The sequence below is a fragment of the Accipiter gentilis genome, chromosome 6, assembly GCF_929443795.1.
Source record: "Accipiter gentilis chromosome 6, bAccGen1.1, whole genome shotgun sequence".
Taxonomy (NCBI): Eukaryota; Metazoa; Chordata; class Aves; order Accipitriformes; family Accipitridae; genus Astur; species Astur gentilis.
In genome coordinates, this window is record NC_064885.1 from 2143057 (window position 1) to 2165385 (window position 22329).

The 22329-nt window shown below is 45.2% G+C and overlaps 1 protein-coding gene across 2 annotated transcripts; it reads left to right on the forward strand.

Moving 5' to 3' along the window:
- Positions 1–2795: 2795 nt before the first annotated feature.
- On the forward strand, positions 2796–21520 carry HEATR6 (HEAT repeat containing 6). 2 transcript variants are annotated; one of them, XM_049803073.1, is made up of 21 exons: positions 2796–3036; positions 4257–4364; positions 4780–4920; positions 5918–6033; positions 7269–7383; positions 7649–7750; positions 8175–8312; positions 9456–9748; positions 10142–10319; positions 10625–10831; positions 11373–11472; positions 11726–12084; positions 13000–13122; positions 13696–13782; positions 14819–14953; positions 16137–16259; positions 17306–17430; positions 18128–18224; positions 18727–18931; positions 19402–19880; positions 21135–21520. In XM_049803073.1, exons 1-21 carry the CDS (start codon positions 2842–2844, stop codon positions 21183–21185), a joined length of 3477 nt encoding a protein of 1158 aa, XP_049659030.1. In that variant the 5' UTR covers positions 2796–2841; the 3' UTR covers positions 21186–21520. The 2 variants fall into 2 exon arrangements, with proteins under 2 accessions (XP_049659030.1, XP_049659029.1); XM_049803072.1 differs by lacking the exon at positions 21135–21520 and having other exon boundaries at positions 2797–3036; positions 19402–21121.
- The last annotated feature ends 809 nt before the right edge of the window (positions 21521–22329 follow it).

Consider the following 22329-nt stretch of genomic DNA (forward strand, 5'->3'; position numbering starts at 1 on the left):
GGGTTTGGTAGAAATTTATGCTAGCAGAGCAGTTGCGAAGACAACACTGACGTTCCTGGCTTTGAAATTTCAAACCCAATGGAGCTCCGCCTGAGTCCATCCCCAGATGCTGCAAACCCCTGCAGAGTGACAGAGCGGCAGCGGGTGTTGGCCAAGACCCCGGCTCCGACATGGCCACCACGTCGAACCCACTGACGCTGCGGGCCCGCAAAAGGCTTTCCAGGACGGAGCGAAGTGCCGGGAGGTGCTGCCGCAGGGTGGGTGCTGGGGGTCTCCCCACTCTCCATCCCAACCTGGGTCCGGGAGCTGGCCGGCGCGGTGGCAGGGTTCATACCAGCCCGCAGGCAGTGGCTGCGTTACACGGCACCCGGCTGTGCACGGGAGGGTGCGACTCTCAGGCAGTGCTTATCCACTCGCTTGATGAGCTTTCACACCAAAACCATGCGTGCGTTTCTTCTGACAGTGACGATGACCCTCGCACAAAGTCTCTGCCGGGGAGAAGGTGGCCACATGCTCCTCTTTTCTACGCTGCCTCCCAGAGCACTTACAGGATATCAAGCAGCTGCCCTCCCCAGAGCGATGGCTGGGCTGGGAGGGCAAAGAGCTCTCTAAAATCATCCTTGCACAATATTAATAGCTGGTACTGCTTGAGGCTGTGTCTGCTATTTGTTTCACTATGCCTGCCTCAGAGGCCTGTTAGGGACTTGTGGGGAACAAATAATAAAGAATAAATGGAATGATAAAGGTAAGAAGCAGAGCAATTAGCCATTACCAGACAGCCCAGGGCAAAGAAGAAAGCCAAGGCGATGGTGCTGGTGGCACAGCATGTACTTTTCTTACTCAAGGTGCTCAGTCTGATAAGGAAAATGAAAGGAAGGTAAAGCGAGGTAAACCGCCGGTAAGGCTGTCTCTCGAGTGAGGTACCAGTCCTTGGCTTCGCCTGGTTGTGACACGGAAGGAGAGGACACCATGCCCTGACCCTGCAGCCCTCCTACTCCTTTCTGGGTGATGCGTGTCTCCGTATTGGCAGCCGTCCCTGTGCAGCAGGGCAGTAACGCTTGGCTCGTCCCTGTTCGAGTGTATTTCCCCATCAGCTGGGGCCTTTCGGTCCTTGGCTCCTCTCCTGAGATCCTATTCACCAGGAAACGCCGGGAGACTGTCGGTTAATTTGATGTTACCCATCAGCAATAAATTAATTCCAGGTGAGGTGCAGATCATATTTGGAGTAATGTCCTTAAGGCGAGCAGGTTTCTCTTCCCAACCGCCAGCCCCCTGCATCCCCAGTGCTGCAATCTGTCATGTCCCATGTCTGTGCCTAAGCCCGGTACAGACAGATCTGGGACGGGGCAATAGGGGTGGGACAGGAGTAACCGAGAAACACCAAGTGTCCACCATGGTGAAAATCTACAGTCCCCCCCACCCCAAAACCGCTCCCCCGGGGAAGCACGGCCCATGGCCGAGCAACAAGGCCAGGCCTAGGGCTTCTGCCCGGGGCCAGGGACCCTCAGGCTGCAGCCGGGATGGCTCCGGGCGTTGTGGTCACAAACACGGATGGGCAGTGCCACCTACCGCGGCCCTCCCCAGCCACCAGCACCGCTCCCGCCCCGGGATGTGTCCAGAACCACCCGGAGCCCTGCGGGACCTGGCCTCGGGTGGGGAGGTGGCGAGACGCGGGGCCACGGTCGCTTCTCTGGGGGGGAAGGCGTTCGTGCTTCTCCCACCGCCCTGCGGTCATAAATTCTCCTTCCTTCCCGGGCTAAGCATCGTGAGTGTGGCAGGGCTGTGAGGGTGGCACGGCTGCGAGTGTGTCATGGTTGTGAGCATGTCATGGGTATGAGGGTAGCAGGGCTGCAAGGGTGTCATGGCTGTATGTCACGGCTGCAAGCGTGTCATGGCCACGAGCGTGTCATGGCTGCAAGCACGTTATTGCTGTGAGTGTGTCACAGCTGTGAGCGTGTCACAGCTGTGAGCACGTCACGGCTGTGAGCATGTCATGGCCATCAGTGTGTCATGGCTGCAAGCGTGTTATGGCTGTGAGCGTGGCAGGGCTGCAAGCATTGCACAGTCGTGAGCGTGGCACGGCTGCGAGTGTGTCACGGCTGTGAGTGTGTCAGGGCTGTGAGCATGTCACGGCTACAAGTGTGGCAGGGCTGCAAGCACGTCACGGCTGCAAGTGTGTCATGACTGTGAGCATGTCACGGCTGTGAGGGTGTCACGGGTGTGAGGGTGTCAGGGCTGCGAGCATGTCATGGCTACGAGTGTGGCAGGGCTGCAAGTCTGTCATGGCTGTGAGCGTGTCATGGCTGTGAGTGTGTCATGGCTGTGAGCGTGTCACGGCTGCGAGTGTGTCATGGCTGCAAGCCTGTCACGGCTGCGAGTGTGTCATGACTGTGAGCATGTCACGGCTGTGAGGGTGTCACAGCTGCGAGCATGTCATTGCTGCAAGTGTGTCACGGCTGTGAGCGTGGCAGGGCTGCAAGTGTGTCACGGTTGTGAGCGTGGCAGGGCTGCGAGGGTGTCACAGCTGCGAGGGTGTCACGGCCGTGAGCGTGGCACAGTCGTGACCGTGTCACGGTGGTGGGCCCTGTGCCTGCTGGACGCCCCTCCCGGCCCGCAGCCCCTGCCCTGACCCCCAGCCTGCCGCGACCCCCTGGGCTCCCCCTTCACTTATTCCCAGCCTCCTTCGAGGAGAAAACCGGGCCCCTGGGGAAAACGCTGGCCGGGACCCCCCCACCCGCTCCGCCGGCGCCCGGCGCCCCCCGCCCCGCCCGGCCCCCGTAGCCGCCCCCCGCCCCGGAAGTGCTCCCCGTTGCCATAGCGCCGCTGCCGGGAAGGCAGAAGATGGCGGCCGTGGCGGTGGAGGAGCCGGAGCCGTGCGGTTCTTTCCGCCGTTACCTAGCGCGGCTGGGAGCTCTGAGGCCTCAGCCTGGTGCCGAGCGGCCCGACGGCGGCCGCCGGACCGAGCTCCACCTGCTTTTCGACCAGCTCATCTCGGAGAGCTGCGGGCCGGCGCCGGCGGCCGGGCCCAGCCCTCAGGTACCGGGGGACCGGGGCCGGGGGACGCCGGTGGTCGCGCCGCCCGCACTGGCGGGCACACACCCGCGGGGACGTGCACACTTGGGGCGGAGTGGGGGGGAGAGAAAGCGCTCACACGCGGGGGTGCACGTCACGGGAGGGTGCACGTCACGGGAGGGTGCACGTCACGCGTGTGCGCGCCCCGCCCTGGTGTGAGCGCACGCTTCGGCGAGGCTCTCGCCCACCTGCGTGGGTGCTGGTGCGGGGGGCACGCACGTGCGTGCCCCTCAAAGGTGGGTGCGCAGGCCCACGGGGGTGCGTGGGCTCACGTGAGGGCGGCCGCAGCCATCTCACCCCCTGCCTCCACGGAGCAGCCCACGCACCACCCCATGGTACCCCACGGCACCCCACGGTACCCCACAGCACCCCACGGGCCAGCTCACCGAAGGCCACGGGTTTTCCTGCACATCTTCCGCTCTCCTCCCCGCGACCGTGTTCTCTCTCTCCTGCCCTCGCCCACCCCCGGTTCCCTTCCCCACTTTTTTGGGCGACTCGCGAGCTCTGCTGCCATGTGCCGAAACCCTGCCGGGTTGGCACGCGTGGCCTGCGAGCACTGGTGGAGGTGGTGGGTGACGCCAGCGGGTGGGACTGTAGGCACGGGGACTTGGCAATTTGCACAGTCTACTGTTCAAACAATTGAAAATTTTAAGTCCTAAAGTGAGCCCTTGAAAGCTGAATGCTGTAGTTTTGCCATATTGATACTGCTTCATTGGGAACACACTGTACTTCATTATTGCGCTGTAAACAGTGCTGACTTACCAATTTGTCTTCATTTTATTTCCAGAGTAGGCTTACTTTGCACTTTGGAATTAATTGATTTTTTTGGACAGTGCTCCTTTTTTCCTCCTTCTGTTCCTTGACCTAACCTCATTTTTTCCATTTTGCCATTATTATTGGCTTTGATTTTGCTCCAGTGTTTAAGTGGTATTGTTTGAGCAGCACTCCTGCAATTTGAATCTGTGTCAGCATATCCCTGCATCGGGATGAAGGCCTGTAGATAGCTGAGGGGAAGCTCACGAGTTGGAGTTTCATTAGTTTCGTTACATTATCAGTGTGCATTGTATTGATGTTACTGGTATCCACACAGAGATTTGGTTGTGTGATCAAAGTCTTAGCTGATGATGTGGTTTCCACCCTAGCTTTGTAGTCTTTAAATAATAAACTAAGGCTTTCTCTTCCAGGATGTTTGTGCTCTGCTTGCCCAGGCCTGTCAGCTGGTTCACCTTGATCAGGAACATCTTGTCAGCAAAGTTTGTCAGCTTATCCATCACTTGCTTAACAGGTTTCAGGTATGAAAAGTTTGGCCTTGTCCCTCCTTTTCCTGTGTGCTGGGTCCCTGGTCTCCAACTAAGCCGGGGAGGCCTTCTGTTTTTTTACGGGTCTATGGAGCCAACCTTCATGCAGAGTTTCTCAGATTTTCACTGTAGTGCTTATTTATTCTTAGCTGAGGTTCTGATCTGTGGCTCTAGCATGGTTCTTCATGTAAAAAAGGCTCTCGGTCAGAAGTGATATGCCATTGGAAATACTCTTGGTTATAGGACACCTGTGTTGATTTATCCATTTCTTAAGTGTCAGCTGATTCTGTGACGATGTGCAATTTTAACAGCCAGATCACCCGAGTCTGTAACCAATATATCTGCATATCTTGACTCCAGCAGTACATGATGATGTTTTCTTGACCACAGTCCTTTTCTGTTACAACAGGTGATGGTCGATGAACAGAACTTGAATTTTCTTCTCTCCTACTGCATCTCTGCTCTTAAGCAGTGCAGCTCTTGGACACATGTTGAAATTCTGCAAGCCTTAGCAGCTCTTGTTTACAATAATGGACCTAAATGTCAGAAAGTGAGTTAACAAGCTGAGAGAAAGTAACCACAAAAATATTTGTACCCTTTTGCTGTTTCTGCTTTTTCTCCCTCCCCCCCCCGCCCTAAAGAAAGAATAAAAAGGTGTCATATTCTCAAATTGCCTTACCTTTCATGCTAAGATTAGATCCCATTTAAATAGTGACTGATATTTATGGAAAAGTCGAGTTTCAGCTGTGATAGGTGTGTATACCAATAATCAAGAGATAACAGTGCTCTTCCCATGCCAAATACCTCTATACCTGCAGGCTGCAGCTGTAGGAACTGGCTTGAGCCAAAGGTACACTATTAAAGAAGAGCACCAGACTTAGTCTGCAGACTAACCACCCTGGTATGCCTGTGTATCAGGCAGGAAGAACGCGGGGAGCTTCAAGTTGCACATTACTCAGCAGGCTCCATTGAGGATCCTGAAATTTATCCTGTAACCAGATCAGATCTTTAGTGTGCAGTGGGCTCAAAGCCATTTCAAAGTGGAGACTATCAGGTATCAATCCTGAGGTTTGTACGAAGCTCCTTGTTGCTGCAGCGTGACTGATAGTGTTTGATATGTTGAATTCTCCTGCTGTCACCAGCTCTTGGCAGCCTGCAGAGCAGTTTCTGCTGTCAGGCTGAAGCACGGAGTGGTGATGCTAGCAGTTTTGGAGCTGCCAGCTTGCGTGGGTTTGTAGCCTGTGTAACTGTAGCAGTTTGGTACAGCCCTTGTTACTAACCTAGCTTTGTATCTGGGAAGAAAGCACAAACTGGGACTCGGTCTGAACTATGCTCACGCTCGATGCTTCCTTAATACAAAATAAGAGACCTTTGGAAATTAATATTTTCATGTGATTTTTTTATAAACATAATCTTGTCTATGGAATCTGAAATTGCAGCTGACAATTTTTTTTTTGTAGCATAGATATGTTTAGCTACCAAACAGAGGAACCAGGAGGCTGAGGGAAGAGCACTGACCCCTAATGACTTTTGGTGGTTTATTTTAGTATCTCCCGGATTTGCTGGGCAAGACTGGGCTCTTGCTGCAGTTCAGTGATTCTGCTCAGCCAGACGTGGAACTCAGGAGGGCAGCAGTACGCAGCATGGCAAACCTGTGTCTCAGGTGTGTACAAGCCTCTTCAGCTGGTGGAGTGGATGCTTTAGAAGATGTACATCTGACAGCATGGACAGCTGGTCTGCTTTGTTTGTGCTAGGAACAGCAAATTCAGGACCAGTAAGGTGTATATGCATTAATTTGAAATGTCAAACTTTAGCGCTCCAAGATATTGTTTCATCTGTGGATAAAACTGTAAACTCTGTCTTCCAGAAATAATGTTACAGAGGTTAGTTTAGGGAAGAAAAGAAAAAGTGTTGTGCTGTCTGGTCCCTGCAGTGATTCTTTGGGTTAATTTTGTATAAGAAATGGTCAGCTACAAGTTTTTATAGTGATTGTCAGTTATTCTTCTGCAATTCATGCATTTTTCCATTCCACATGTAAATATGCTGATGCCACAGCAACATCAAATCTTCATTAGCTGCTATGTGGGAAGAATTTTGACCCAGACTGTGGGCAAGCAAGCAATTAATAAAAGCAGTAGATATTTGGACTTGCTGCAGAGTTTTTTGGTTAATAGTTCCCCTGAACAGATGGCTTGTTTTTTGTAAAAAAAACAAACAAACAAAAAACCCAAACACAAAAGCTTGGAATTTCAGCATTTATAGATTAAGTAGTTCTTCAGACTTCATGTAAATAAATACAACATCTGTCAGTTTGGCTCATGATTTTTCTATGTGGTGAGTTGGGATTGTTTAGCCTGAAGAAGAGAAGGCTCAGTGAGGATCTTACCAATGTGTATAAATACATGATGGCAAGGAATGAGAAAGACAGAGCCAGATGGTTCTCAAACGTAGCAAAGATGAAGTGATACAGTTGCCCTCTCTTCATGCAGTGAGTCAAGTAGATATTAAAATGTTTCAGCATGTTAATGTTGCCCAGACTTCATGGAAACTAGGGAAATGGCAAAAGTCATTCTAGGCCATTTTCAATGCCAGGTTTTGCCTAAAAAGTATTTATAAGCATGATGGCTTATTAAGCTATGCTTGGAGAGTCATTGTAATTGAGAAGGTGGCCACAGAAGCAGAGTAGGTTTGTATGTATGTACTATGATTGTACTAGCTCTTTGTGCATGTTTCCTTTTGTTCTTTATAGCGGTAGAGCTGATCCCTTTCAAAGAGCCATCCATCTATCTGGAGCTGTGCTCTTCAGTCTAGCAGAGGGCTTGAATCCGAGTTTGTGTAACTTTATAAAGCTGTGGGACAAACTGTAATCCAACCATTTGTCTCCTGCTTTAATTCTAGTGTGCCTGGACAGCCATACTTAGATGAGTCCTACAGAAGTGTCTGTTTTCAAACTTTTCTAAGTGTTCTGCAGTCTTCAAAAACCTCTGATGTAGATGACATCACTCTTTGCATGGTAAGTGTGAGTCTAATTGTCTAGAATACTCTAATCAGGAAATTGTGCTGCTGGAATATTGGAATTTGCAATATATGAAATTTGGAATATTGTCAACTGAGATTTTGCTTAAATAGTCTAATTTTATTTTTTTTTAATAAACATAAGTAACTGTCCCAGTAATCGTGTTGAGCAATACTGTAATTGCCTAGAAGGTCACTTGAAAGATGCGAACCTTCGGGGTTTTGGGAAGGAGAAGCAAGTAATTCTGTGTTTTGGTTTTCAGTTACTGCAAAATGCACTGAAAGGTATCCAGTCGCTTCTCAATGGTGGGAAGATGAAACTAATGCAAACTGACCAAATTGGATCTCTTCTTGCAGTATTAAAGGTAAATACTTAAATCCACCTTGAGAAAGAGGCAGACACTGGAAGGTGCATGTTCCAGATGCTTGTTAAGTGTGAGATGGTAGGAGAAGATGAGAAAGAGGGAGCAGAGAAGCCTGAGCGTGGGGGTAAATGTAGTGTGAAATATAAAGAAAAAGACATTGAGTTTCTCTCGCAGCATCTTAACTGCACTTCCCACAAAAGAATGTGAGAGAAAGATGGGAGGCTTGTTTTTTTGGACCTACTTAAAATCCTAGTTGTAGTTGAATTTCAGATGTTGCATAGCTGTTGCATAGCATGGGGAGAGGCAAGACCTGGGGGAAGGATTATAAGTGTAACTGAAAATTGATGAACACCTGAGTAAATATACAGTAAATCTTTGTGCATCAAAAAGGGAAAGAATGCTAACGTTTCTGTTACTGTTCTAGAAATGTATGTTTCATGGACTGCCAGGATTGAGCATAGAAATGCCCACAGCCTTGTACCCGGCTCCATTACCTCAGTATGATAAAAAGTCACCCGTCAAACAGGAACAATCAGAACCAGCCACCTTTAAGCAGCCGGGGGTAAGTTGAAATTATACTGATTCTATCACATGCTCATTGTGCACATGTTTGTTGCCGTTGTATGTTACCTGACATGATATTAGTGGCTGACAGGCTCTTTTTGCTCTAAGCGTGTGATACATTTCACATTCTTTGCTTTAAAGGTATTGATTATAAATCTCTGCACTGAGTAAAATTGCTTTGTAAACTCAGATGACGAGAACAAATGGCTCTGCAGAGATTGGTTTTCCTGAGTTAAGCTGTGTGCATCAGTTATTCATCTATAGCCAAGAATTCTTGGCCTGCAGACATGGGATTGGTGCGTGCAGAGTAGCCAAAGCTTTTTATTTTATAAGTTACGTTTTCTCTCCTAATGCTTGTGCAATTGTTTGACTCTTTCTTAGGGAAGTCAAGTTCATCTAGAGACTGATTTTTCTCCCCCCTCCCCCATCTGTTCTGCTTAATCCTTCTACAGGTTATTTTTTAACCCTGTAAACATTATGGATTACCGATTATCTGAAAGACATTAGAGAGAATAAAGTTGTGTAGTCATGTTGACCTGTTTCTTTTTAGATGTTAAATAACCTAATGTAAATCTAAAGGAACTACAGAAGTATTTACTGTTCCTCTTCTTTAATCACTTTTGTGTGAAATATGATTTTTAAGTGGAAGTTTTCTTGGAAATCTTGTGCTTTACTGATGAAGAGGCCAAAGCTTAATTTTTGAAGCTATTCAGATATAAATTGCTTGCTTACGCTAAGGTATTACTACACTGATGTTACTGTTGCTACTAATGAGCAGAGTTTGCAAACTCAGATACTAAAGAAGTGATTGTTTCTGTATGTACAGTATTGCACATACATATAATTGCACTTACGTGCAGTACTGTTGCATCAGAAGATGCAAAATAGCTGTGATAACTCTTGGTTAAACTAAATCTCATCTTAAAACTCATTTAGAAACTTGTATAATTTGATGTTGATGTACTATACAAAGAGCATGATTTATTATATTGAACTCTGCTTTTATTGTGGATTAGCAATTAGTTTTATTTTCAGATGAGACCTTTTTCCCTTAGATTTACAACTGTAAAATGTTTGGACATCTTTCTAGATATTATTTCAAAAGATTAAAAAAAAAATAATCATTTTTTGTTTTAAACAGAACCGAAGAAAAAAGTCCAAAGGGAAACAGAAGAAGGGAGAGTTTGGGGAAGAAGGAAAAGAAGGTTTGGGTGATGCAGGAAATGAATCAGTCCTTGGAGCAGACATGCTGAAATTACACTTGGGAGATGTGCAGAACAGTCCTTGTTCAGATCCTCGTACTCGTGCATCAGATGTTGCACATGTGCCTGCTGGAAAGGATCACTTGTCTTCACATTATACTAGTTGGAAAAGAATCAGCAGCAGTGAGTCCGAATATTCTGATGCTGAAGGTGGAATACAGAGCAAAATGAGGTGATTGTTGTTCACGTAAACATAAAACAAGGTAGCAGAGTGTACTGTTCATAAGAATTTAAGCTTGTGTATCATGTTAAAGCATACCTTTTGTTCCTGTAGATCGGGCACAAATTTCACATGTGTGCAGACTCTTACGCTTCCACAGGATCCTAACGCTTTGTTCTTAATCAAAACTGTTGAGGAAATCACTTTCCCTTTTGATTTATGTGGTGATACAAGAAAATTGGAAGGCAGTAACTCGTATTGGTTTGAAAGTAAATTTGTTCTTTCTCTTCCTGTTCTTAGTCTAAAAAATTTCGTGTCGCAGCTAGCTACTAATATAAGTGAAAAAGGTTAAGTTCATTACTTTTCACTGCTGCCATTTCATTAATCTTTTTGTTTGTTTTTAAGATCTTATCAAGCCAATGTTCGTCAAGGGGCTCTAGCCTGTTTCCTTTCTGCTATAAAATCAATAGAAAAAAGAGTTCTTTATGGCTACTGGTCAGCATTTGTTCCTGATGCACCTGGTATTGGCAGCCCTCAGTCAGTGTCCTTGATGACTATTGCTTTAAAGGACCCCTCTCCAAAGGTGAGGCAGTTCTGAGTAGAAAAAGCATTGTATTTTTCCCATAGTAATCTTAAGCATAGTAATCTTCAGTAAGTACTTTGGCTACTGTGTCTGTGTTGCTTGGTCACTGTACCGCCAGAAATAAAAGAGGATATATTGGTTAAGGAAACAAAGAGTTGGTTGTATACTGCTTAAAGTTATGAGAAAAGATAGTTGGAGTTGAATTTTCTCTTGCTGGAGAAAGAGACTTTCATAAATTTTTAAAATTCGCCATCAGCTCGAAGGAGGTGTTAAAAGTGGGTAACAGAAATGTTTTATCATTTCAGACCCGTGCCTGTGCTCTTCAAGTTCTCTCAGCCATCCTGGAAGGTTCTAAGCAGTTTCTTTCTGTTGCTGAAGACGCTAATGATCACAAGAGAGCTTTTACTCCTTTCTCTGTAACTATTGCTTCTAGCATCCGGGAGCTGCACCGCTGCCTGCTGCTAGCCCTGGTGGCAGAATCCTCTTCTCAAACACTGACACAAATAGTCAAGGTAACTGTACTATAAATGTTTCAAATGCTGCCCAAGAGATGATAATTGGTCTCTAGATTAAGTCTTAAAGATTGCACAGAAATTATTGTAGCTGTTGAGGACAAAGGTGGTGATGGGAAATAGACTGTTGTCATCTCACAAGGCTTCATTGACTTGAGTCTTCCTACAGAGTCCTAGGGCTTCTTTTCTCTTCAGCAAAATTCTCTTGTTCCTGTATTTCTTTCATGTAGTCTTTTTGGAGCTGAATGAACCTATGAAATGATTCTGAAGACTCACATTGGCTTTAAAACTGGAATCCAAATTGGCAAAAAAAGCTTTCCATGGGCAATTGAAATTCCTTGGTCTTTATGCCAGGTCACAGTAGTTAAATACTTGTTCTTAGGAGCCAAGTTTTGGAGCAGATAATTGGGCATTTGTTTTCACGTGCCCTCCGATAATGAGCTGTCTAAATGACCTAAATTGCAAATGTAAAAACAAATCTTTTGGAGGCCAGGCTGACATTTTAACCACCACTCCATGTATGTTTTTTTATGTGTTTCAGTGCCTTGCAAATTTGGTTTCAAATGTACCTTACAGCCGTTTAAAACCTGGGTTGCTGACAAGAGTTTGGAACCAGATAAAGCCATACATTTGTCATAAAGGTTTGCATTCTGTTTGGCTGGAGCCTCTTTGTATGAGTTACATCATAATTCAGCATCGGTTATTACAAGATAGTTGTGGATTCGCCCCCCCCCTCCCCACCCCTGTGCTTCATGAATACATAAACATATGTATTGCAGTCGAATTATATGTTATGATCTGTCTTCTTTGAAAACTGCTGAAGAAGCACGCTGATGTGTCAGTGAGGTGCTAACGGATTGGCTTTGTCTTCCCCCACCCTGTTCTTTCTTGCAGATGTTAATGTTCGAGTTTCTAGTCTCACATTATTAGGGGCTATAGTATCTGTCCAAGCACCTTTACCAGAGGTGCAGTTACTTTTGCAACAGCCCAGTTCTTCAGGGCTAAATAATAGTGGTAGCGCAACCCCTCACCGTTTTAGTTCTTCTGAGCAGTGGAGAAAAGCACTCCCCTCAGAAGGGGAGCCTCCAGATAATCCAGCAGGATGTACGTCTTCTGAACCATGCTGGCTTCTCCGTCTCTGTGTTTCCATCATCGTTCTGCCCAGAGAGGATTCCTATTCTGACAGCGATGCTAACTTTCCATCCTTTTCCAGCGTTTACGAACCATGTCCCCTTCGACTAGAATCCTTACAGGTGGGGATGAACAGCTAGCTTGTAAAATGAACAGCTTGGTACAATATCAAATAGCCTCATGTCAGCCAAGCCTCAGTCATGGGCTGCCTTTGCTCCTAGCTCTTTCAGTGAGATTTAGGCCAACGCATTTTCTACTGCAGGATGTCTGAGGTGCTGTGACTGAAAGAGCAGTAACATTTGATTCCGCACCTGTGGCCACAACATAACTGTCCCATAGTAAACCTGTTGCAGCCAGGTCATCTGCCTGTGATTTTTGTTACCTTCGTTATTTTTAAGTATTACTTGGTTGTGTGTACTGGCATCTGGTGAAGGCTGTGAGTCTTCCCCATGCAAACTCCTCCGTACAGAATTTAAAGTTTTGCTAGAAAACTGTGGGGAAGAACCTTGCAGTCAAAGAACAGTCTGCAAGGAGCTATAGAGTGATGCTGGTGTAACTAAAGGAGTACCTGTGAATGTTGAGAATTGGCCTTGTTTTTCTTCATGTCACCACAGAAAATAGTAAGATTTTGTAATGTGCATCCGAAGGACTCTCACTTTTTCTCTGGAACAATGAATATTTGTTAAATCCAGCTTCACAGAATGCAGCAGCAGTATTACAGGAGATACAGAATGTGTTGCTCTTATAGGCACTCTCACTTAGTTTTTTAGCTACAGGAGACCTCACAGTAAATAATTCATCGTGTTGCTACCTGATAGTGCTTTTGTGGCCCTTTTTTGAACAAGATAGTGGAATAGGGAGGTTTTTAATTAGCTGTAGTATTCTAGAAGTTGTGCTGCAAGGCATATCTGTTACATCATGTTAGTATAGGGACCCAGTGTTAATTAGACGATTAACATCCTCTCTGTGTGTATTTGGGGTATTTTGGTTTAATAGAAGGAAGAAACGCTGAATGGAATCTCTTTCTTTGTGTTTAGGTGTTGGCTCTTCTTGTAAAAGGTTATTTCCCTATGGCTCAGAGCTATTTCCTAGAACTTGGAGAAGTGGCTTGCAGATGCATGGAAGAAATGGATCCATCCATTCAGCTTCATGGAGCCAAAGTAAGAGCATGGGGAAACATCAACATTGTTTTACGAAGTCAATTTTATCTATTAGTGTGCTTTGCAAATACAACTGGGTAGTGATGAATATTCAGAGCAGCTATGTGTGTGTGTGATGTAGCACACCGTAAAGGAGCTCTTTGGGAAATGCAGTAGCCTGACACTTTGAGAAATGCACCTTTTGCTTCCAGTCTTGAAATCTTAGCAGAATTGTGTTGCTCTGCTGAGTCACCAGGAAGCTTGGGTTATACAAGGACTATAACACTGGCTCTTCCCTGATTTAGCATCAGCTGATGCAGGAACTGTAGTCTGTCACCCAAAGGAAAGCTCAGGGAGATTTCCTCTTTGCATGGCAATTTGTTGCGCTGTTCTAGCTGGAGACTTTATGTAAGAAAGGCATTTCCTCTAATTTCTAATCTAGCCAGGACAGAATAGAGTCCAAAACAATACTGAATCTTTTATTTTTGTTCCCTGGCTAAGGTAAGTATAGTCCTAGGTAAAGGTTGCTATCGTTCCATGGTATTTGAGTCATTCTTGATAAAGACCTAGTTGCTTTTCGTTATTTCCTTGCAGCTTCTGGAGGAGCTGGGCACAGGGGTACTACAGCAGTACAAACCCGATTCAGCCGTTGCCCCTGATCAGAGAGTACCTGTCAGCGTGGTAAGTGTGTGGGCTCCGTCTGAGATTCCATTTCACTAAGCTTCCTTTATTGAACTCTCTGCAAAGTCACTGACATGGATACAGATAAATAAACTGCAGGAAAGCAGAAAGGGACTCGGTACCTTGTGGCTCTATAGGTGCTGATGTGTACAATTTTTGTAGACTTCCTGCATTATTTTGGCGTTTGCTTTTGTCTGTAGGCAGGTGTGTTCGTTTTTGGTGGGGTTTTTTTCCCCCTTTTTACATGACCCCTTTAAACTGCCTTTCTGCCTTTTCTCATCCCTCATCTTCCTGCCTGCTCTAAGTTCTGAAAGCTGGAAGAACAGTGCCGATTTTGCATGTGTCATTGCTGCTGCATAAAACTAGACATACACTTTTAGAGTTTTGGTGAATTTGCATTGTTATGAGAGCCAGCCTACATGTTCTGGCCGCTCACAAGTGCGGAGAGAGTAGCCAGAACCATAATATATGTGGTTTCAGAAAAATCCATTGTTTGAGGCTGTTTTGTTGTATAAGTTTGCGGAAGCTGAGGAACTGGCATTCTAGTAGTAGAGCAGGCCTGTTTAAGTCTTGCTTCTGTGAACAGAAGGCAAGTTTAAAAATTTCTTTGGCATATGCCAAGTTCTGAGCCCATTACCAGTGACTCTACGAGATAGGAAGTGTGTCCAGTAGCACCGGGTTCCTGTTACTTGATACAAATGTAAATTGTCAGGCAAATGAAAATACCCAGCTGTGTGGATTCAAGAATGGAATCATTACTCTACCTAATGCAATCTAATCTGAGTGAACGTGGCCTTGAGAAGGAAACAAACGGAACTCAGTGAATAAGTACTTGATAGCAGTACTAAAATGTCTTTAAAATGTTTCTGAATGCTAAGTATTTTAGGCTTCCAAACAGTTGTAGTCACTTTCACGTGTGATTATGCTACCTGCTGTAAGTGTGCCTTAAAGATGATCATAGGAAAAGACAATCTATTATAGAACTTAGGCGTAATTGCTGAGTTTAAGTAGGTAAACCTGGCTGCTTCTTTTGTAGGTTGTAACTTTCTGGACTATGATGCTAAATGGCCCTTTACCTGGCACTCTTCAGAACTCTCCACATGCCACTCTTCAGACAAGTGCCTGTGATGCCCTGTCCTCTATCTTGCCAGAAGCTTTCAGCAGTCTGCAGGTGAGAGAGCACTCCTTTAAGCGTGGCATTTTTACCTGTTGATGCTTTGTTCTTGTCTACCAGATTACAGTAGCGTAAAGCCTTTTAAAACTTGTGAGGAGAGGTTGGAGAAACCAGGATTTTTCTTAATATTCTGAACAAGTTGTCACTATTGAGGACTGGAAAAGGCAATGTTGGGAGTAATTAGTCTGTCAAAACAATTAAACTGTGGGTCACAGAAGCTGTTTGGCCCTGCCATGAATACTCAGCCTTGGTGATGATGGATGGGAGATGGAGGGCAAGAATCTCCTTGCATGAGGGAAGGGTGAAGGGCTGTTATTTTGGTGGTTAAGTCTTTGAAGAGACAGCTGAGCTAACAGCTATGAACTGACGTCGTTCACGAATTTGCATGCATGTTTTTTCTTTTGGCTGGCTTTTAAAACACTGAACTGTGGTGATTGCCCTGGCAGAAGCAAACAAATGTGTTGGCCTTACTCTCCTTTTGCAACATGAAATATGCTTTTGAACATGAAAGCCTTGGCAGTGTGTCACCACTGCATTGTGCAGCTCCTTTTATGTCACTGTGCCCTTCTTGATGGGGAGTAGTCTGCCAGATCTCATTTGCCCAAGAATTGCTAGTACAGCAGTATCTCTGGAATTCTCCGTCTGGTTTCTCCAAGTACAGCATGTACTTCATCACCCTGTACTTTGATCCCATACACTCTCCTGTCCCTGTGGCCATGTGGGGTCAAGTCAGTGCCCACTCTGACCCTTTGCTCTGATGAAACAAAGATCTTTGTCATGGGTTGGTAAACTGACAATCTGCCCAGGATGAACTTAATCTGCCTGTTTGCCCTCGTTAATGAAGGGGAAAGAGTGAAGTAAGTCAGGAAAAAGCAACTGATCCAGTCTGGTTTGCCTCTGATGGGCCATGCCTTCTGCATTTGGATGATAGTTAATATCTTGGTTTCCTTTGTGGTCTTATCTAACAGCAACAAGATCACGTTTGCTGGAAGCATTCCGGTTTCCTGTGTGGCACCCCGAAATGCCAGTCAATTTACTTAAATAAAAGGATACGCTCTGAATGGTAGCTTGTATAGGTTCCACATATTAGGCTCTTTCAGAATATTTGTCAGTTGTCTGTCTTTGTGGGACTGAGATCTTTTCGGTTTCTCTCTGTTGCTATGACTGCTTATCGTTGCAGAATGACCAGCAGATACTGTGCGTCACTTTGCTTCTTGGTCTGAACCACAGTGAGAACCCACTAGTAAAAGCTGCTGCCGCACGTGCGCTTGGAGTCTACATCCTCTTCTCTTGCCTTCGGCAGGTCAGAACTGGCCTATTTTTCTTATTTTAAGCCGTTTTATAATAGGTTTGATGAACCATAAGATGTGGGACATGACTTCTTTTGGAATGAGTTGGCCTTCCTTCTTGCTTTTGGTCTGTAGTGTGTATATAGCTTTTCCTTACTGTGTCCAGACCTGCTGTTGCCTTGTGTGGTGAACAGAACCAGTGCAGTTTTAAGTGAGATGAAGCAGAAGCCAGAGTGCCTCATAAGTGAGAGCAAAAGGACGGAGGTCAGGATCTTCCCCAAGGTCTCAGAGACAGAAGTGGGAAAGGCTAGGTTGGAGCAAAGGAGCTGCAAAAGATGAGGTAGAGCTGGGAAGAAGGGAACAGCTGTACAGCGCTCTGTAGAGTTTAACAAGTTTTTAATGTGAAGGCTTCGGTTTTGCTTAAAACTAAGAAGTAAAGCTTATTTAGAGAAAAATGCTGTAAAAAAATTGATCTTAGCTTGGCTGAGCTGGAAGACTCTGTAGTTTTTGCGATGTGGCCTGAAATGAGTGATTGTAATAAAAATATTAAGCAGTACCTGACATTGAGATTCGATTCCAAAATATTTGGAACGAAAATCCTTTACCATGGGCAAGGGGATGAAAATGAAATGTAGTGTGCCATAGAAGAGAAGATTAGACAGGCAGCACAACAGGGGGTTTGGAGAAGCAATTACTTTCCTAAGAGGGGGATTTGATGAGTATAAGATTGGCAGGCCAGATAATTATGTTAAGATCCAAAGTAACTAAAGCACCAATGCAATTAAGTAATACATTGAAACCTTTCAGCAACAGCTACCCAAGAGAGTGGTGAACTTGGTCAGCATGCAGGCTTAGACTGTTAATTAAAGATCAAAAAAAGCTGTACAGGGAGCACCATAAAGAGGTTAAAAGTTGTCACCTAAAAAAGTAGAGTATATGAATAGCGCTGGCCTCTGTGCAGGTATCATTTTCCCTAGAAAGGACAGATTGTATATGTTACTAAGGAAATCACCTGAGTTTTTAAAACTTTCTAACTTTGCAGCAGTTTTTACTTTAATAGGATGTGATGTTTGTGGCAGACACAGCAAATGCCATTCTGAATTCCCTCCATGACAAGTCTCCAAACGTCCGTGCCAAAGCAGCTTGGTCCCTGGGCAATCTTACAGACACTCTGATCATCAACATGTACGTAAGCACGCCTTGGCCTGTGGAACTCCTCTTTCTGCCCATATTCCTGTAGCATCAGACAGAGGGTACTGATCTATTTAGTATCAAAAAAGCCAAAATTTGGCTTGGATGCTTCTTTTTTACCACTCTTCAGCCCGTGTGTCTACCAGTGTATGACGCTGTATTATAAGTATCCTGTATCCATCTGGGGTTGAGTTCTACTAAACTGCTTGGGTTTAGGTCTTTCTAATCATTAGTTCTGAAGTATATTCCGGGTTTACTTTTCAGTTTTGTATTTCTTGTATGTTGGGTTGTGTAATTGCATGTTCCCTGGTTACTTTACTTTTAACATAACCCAGAAGTAAAATTAATAAATATTTAACACTTCCACAAGCCAAAGACTTAAGGAAGTCAAACCTACTGTTACATTTTTAACAGGAGAAATAGTTATCATATATTCCTGCTACAGAATTGCCTCTGAGCAATTCATTGCCCTCTGTTTTTTATTACAGACTTAATGCATTGCTAACCAGCTTTCTTGCATTGATAGTTTGGTTTTAAATTAATAAACATAGTGGTCACATGTAGTAAGGCCTGCCTTACATATTAGCTTCTAAAGAGTGAAGGTTGTTCATACGCCTTTATAAAGGATAGTATCCCATCTTTGGGGTTGGATCATCTGAGCTGGCCTTTCACAGTGTGATTCTTCTGCTAGGGAAACAATGGGACAAAGTTTTCAAGAGGAATTTTCAGATCTCCTCCTGTTGAAAATGTTACGGTCTGCGACTGAAGCATCCAAGGACAGAGACAAGGTATGACTGAGGGGAAAAGAGGGTGGGGTTATCATACTGTAGTTAATTCTTGCATTTTTAATTTAAAAAAAAAAAAAAAAAAGGAAAAAAGGCACCAGTTACTTTGGGGTGTTTTGCCCCAACGGACAGGGACCTGCAGCTCAGCATCCTCTCTTGAGGGCTGGTGTTTGGAGGTTTCCCACGTTGTTTGACCTGCAGGGCACTTGATTGCGCTTTTCCACAGTGCAGGTTCTGTTTGGGGTTTTTTTGGTTTTGTTTTGTGTTTTGTTTGTTTTGTTTTTTGTTTTGTTCTGGGTTGTTCTGTTTTGTTTTTTCAGCGTGACCATCTGCAGGGAATGATCTTTCTGGTGGCATTTAGGAAGTTACCGTCTGATAAGACACCATAAGTCTGATTCCAGATGGGCTTCTTGTTGGGTCTGAGCGTGATTTTGTAGCAGGCTTGACAGAAGCTTTGCCTATAAGCCGAAAGCCAGAATGTTTCTTTTGTGTATGTGTGTTCCAGGTAAAGAGTAATGCAGTCCGGGCCCTTGGGAATGTGCTTCATTTCCTTCAACCATATCACATAGCGAACCCCAGGTTTAGGGAAGCCATTGAGGAATCTCTTCAGGCCCTTATTTCTACTGTTCAGAGCGAGGCCACTATGAAAGTGCGCTGGAATGCTTGTTACGCACTGGGGAATGTATTTAAGAACCCTGCCTTGCCACTCGGTGAGTAACTTGTCCCACTGGCTTTGGATTTGTACAGCAGGTTGTGGTTTTGATAAGAAGGTCTCCATTACAAATGTGTTGAGGAAGTGGGGAGAAAGCAAACTGAGCTGAATCTTGCTGTCAGCTTTCCTAGGGCTCTTGCCGGTGAAATAGGCTCAGACCCTGCAAATGCTAATACAGGCATAACTGTGCTGTATTTGGTTGGATCTGTCATGTTAGAAAAGAGTGTGAGGATGGGATTATAGCTGTGAATAGATGCAAAATGTCACTTTTCCTCTTAAAAAACTTCAGAAGATTAACTTTTAAAACTAATTTTTCATAACCCCAATTTTCTCATTTAGACTGGAATAAATACAGTAATGTAAGCCCATTAAATATTTAGGAGATGCATTTACAGTTTTGTATGTTTTTCACTGATTGAAAAAGTGGGGGTTTTTTTTTGGTGGTTTTTTTTTTTTTTTTTTTTTCAGGAGAGGCTCCTTGGACCACGCAAGCATATAGTGCACTTTCCTCAGTAGTGAAGTCCTGCAAGAATTTTAAAGTCCGAATCAAATCAGCCATGGCCCTCTCCATCCCTAGCAAGAGAGAATGCTACGGCTCCACTGAGCAGTTCTGCCAAATCTGGAGTGCCTTGGTGATAGCCTTGCAGAAGAGTGAAGACACCGAGGACTTTCTGGAATTCAAGTACAGTGCCAGCCTCAGGACACAGATCTGCCAGGCTCTGCTTCATTTGTTAAGTCTGGCAAGGAGCACAGACTTGCCAGTCATTTGGGAAACCATAACAGAAAATGGGGATGCAATCAAATCCTACGTGTTGCAATATCTGAAATCGGGAGTTGAAGAAAATGAAGCAGGAATGCACACAGACTTGTACGAGAGGGAGAGAGTATTAAAAGGAGCTATTGAACATCTCGGTGGGATAGAGAAACAGCTGGAGGGCAAAGCTAGGGTAAGAGTGTCTGCTTATCTAGAAGATGTCTTGACAAACCATGCCAATGCCACTGAATTAACAGAGGCTTAGAAAGGAGCACCTGTTTCGGTGACCAATGACTTACACTACTGACTGGACCCAGAGAAGAAACACTGCTTTCATTTACATGGGGCATCCAAAAGAAAAGTTTCTTGTTGTTGGTATTTGTCCTGGTTTCAGCTGGGATAGAGTTAATTGTCTTCCTAGTAGCTGGTACAGTGCTATGTTTTGAGTTCAGTATGAAAAGAATGTTGATAACACACTGTTTTCAGTTGTTGCTAAGTAATGTTTAGACTAAAGTCAAGGATTTTTCAGCTTCTCGTGCCCAGCCAGCGAGAAAGCTGGAGGGGCACAAGAAGTTGGCACAGGACACAGCCAGGGCACCTGACCCAAACTGGCCAACAGGGCATTCCATACTATGCGACGTCCCATCTAGTATAGGAACTGGGGAGAGTGGGGGCGGGGGATCACCCCTCGGGGATTAATTGGGCATCGTTTGGCGGGTGGTGAGCAATTGCACTGTGCATCATTTGTATATTCCAATCCTTTTATTATTACTGCTGTCACTTTATTAGTGTTATCATTATCATTATTAGTTTCTTTTTTTCTGTTCTATTAAACCTTTCTTATCTCAACCCATGAGTTTTACTTCTCTTCCCCATTTTCTCCCCCATCCCACTGGCTGGTGGGGGAGTGAGTGAGCGGCTGCGTGGTGCTTAGTTGCTGGCTGGGGTTAGACCACGACAGTATTAAACAGCTTATTTCAAACTTATTAAAAATCGCTCATGATGCCTGATGAAAAGATCTGCAGAACTTATTTTATTTTTTATTTTTGTGTTTAGTAAACTGTTATGTTGTTGTCACTTGGTTTTGTTTGTACACTTAACTGTTACAGTGTTACTGTGTGGAAAACAAATGCCTTTTCCTTCTTTGTATGTTTTATAAAAACAGCCTCTTCTCTCAGCTTATCTAAAAGCATTTTGTTACTATTGCTGCTGTATTCATGTTTGTAAAGGAGGGGTCTGGAAGAATTGTGTTTTTCTGAGCACTGCAAATGTTGTCACTCTTGTGTTCCTGCAATAAACCCAAATATGCCAATATTTGAATAATAGCTTAGAGCAAACACACTTTGCCTTTACCCATCTGCGTTCCTGGTGTCTTACACCTGGACTGCACCTCCATGCAGCCTTCCCTCATCCTGTCTTCCAAAAACTCGACATTCCTCCGTTCCAGGTGGATGGTACTGTGCTGTGTGAGCCAGAAAATCCAAAGCGGGACCTCTGAGGCTGGAATCTTGACTCTTCAAGCAGTGCTCCCCACGGGCCTTCGTCGCCTATCTGTGAGAGGGGCAGTCGTGTTCCAAACCCCATGGGGGTTTGTTTCTATTTCTGAAGTTGCGTCCCCTTCCCCTTCCTTCACGATGATGTTACTTACTCTCTGTTTGCTGTGTGCTTACTGTGCCGGTGGAGGACTGAGCTCTCTGATGTTGCTGGGGACAAATCAATGCCTCCAGGAATGAGCCGGTTTGCGGGGCACTTTGAGAGTTAAGTGCCTGCTGTCCTAACCTCTGGGTGGATGTTTGAACAGAGCTCAGTGCAAGCCCTGGCTGTCATAAAAGCTCTTTGGGATACAAAATTTGTCTGCTTTGTTTTTCCATCCTCGCCGCTGGTTTCAGTGGGGCTCAAGTAGTGTGAGTATCCGAAACCCCTTCAGAGTAATGGAGTCTTTTGCTGGATGTGTGGGGCCAGTTGGGGCTATAAAAACTTCTTTGAAGTCTCACCTGGCTCCTGAAACACCGAAGGGCTTTTGAGGAAACGTGGACTTGGGCTCTGAGCAGCACTAAGCGAGCAACAGAGGCAAACAGAGAGCTGGAGTGGCTGGATGAAAAAGCACCGAGTGTCCCTGCTGAGCACGCTAGCAGCCTGCCTGCTCGGCGTTTGAAGCTTTCTCAATCACCACATCCAGTACTTCAACCCATATTGGGGAACCTGCAACTTTTCTCAGACGGAAAGATAAGAATATCTTTTAGCTTTGGGATCAAAAGTAGTTTCTGGGTAGCCTTGGCTGAAAGTGGCATAAGCAGTTTTCCACGTGTGAGCTATCCGTTTAGTGAAGAGCCCAACTCTTTACTGGATGCTAAAGCAGAAAGGTTTCAGCTGAGCCTGTTCCTCAACATTTGGTTACTATCTCCCTCAAGACCAGACGAGAATAAGGCAGCGTGTCTGAATGTCAGATAGAGTTCATCTGTGAAGGAGCTGAATCAGGTACGGGCCGGGTGTTGCTGGCTGGTTGTGCGCACCGTTAGCTTCTCTCTTCTGTAGCTGTTTTCCCAGGGCTGCTCGCAGAGCCATCGACGTGACCCATCACCATGTTACAACAATAAAGACTGATGCTGGTTTGGGTAGAGAGTCTGGGTTTTGTGGTCTCA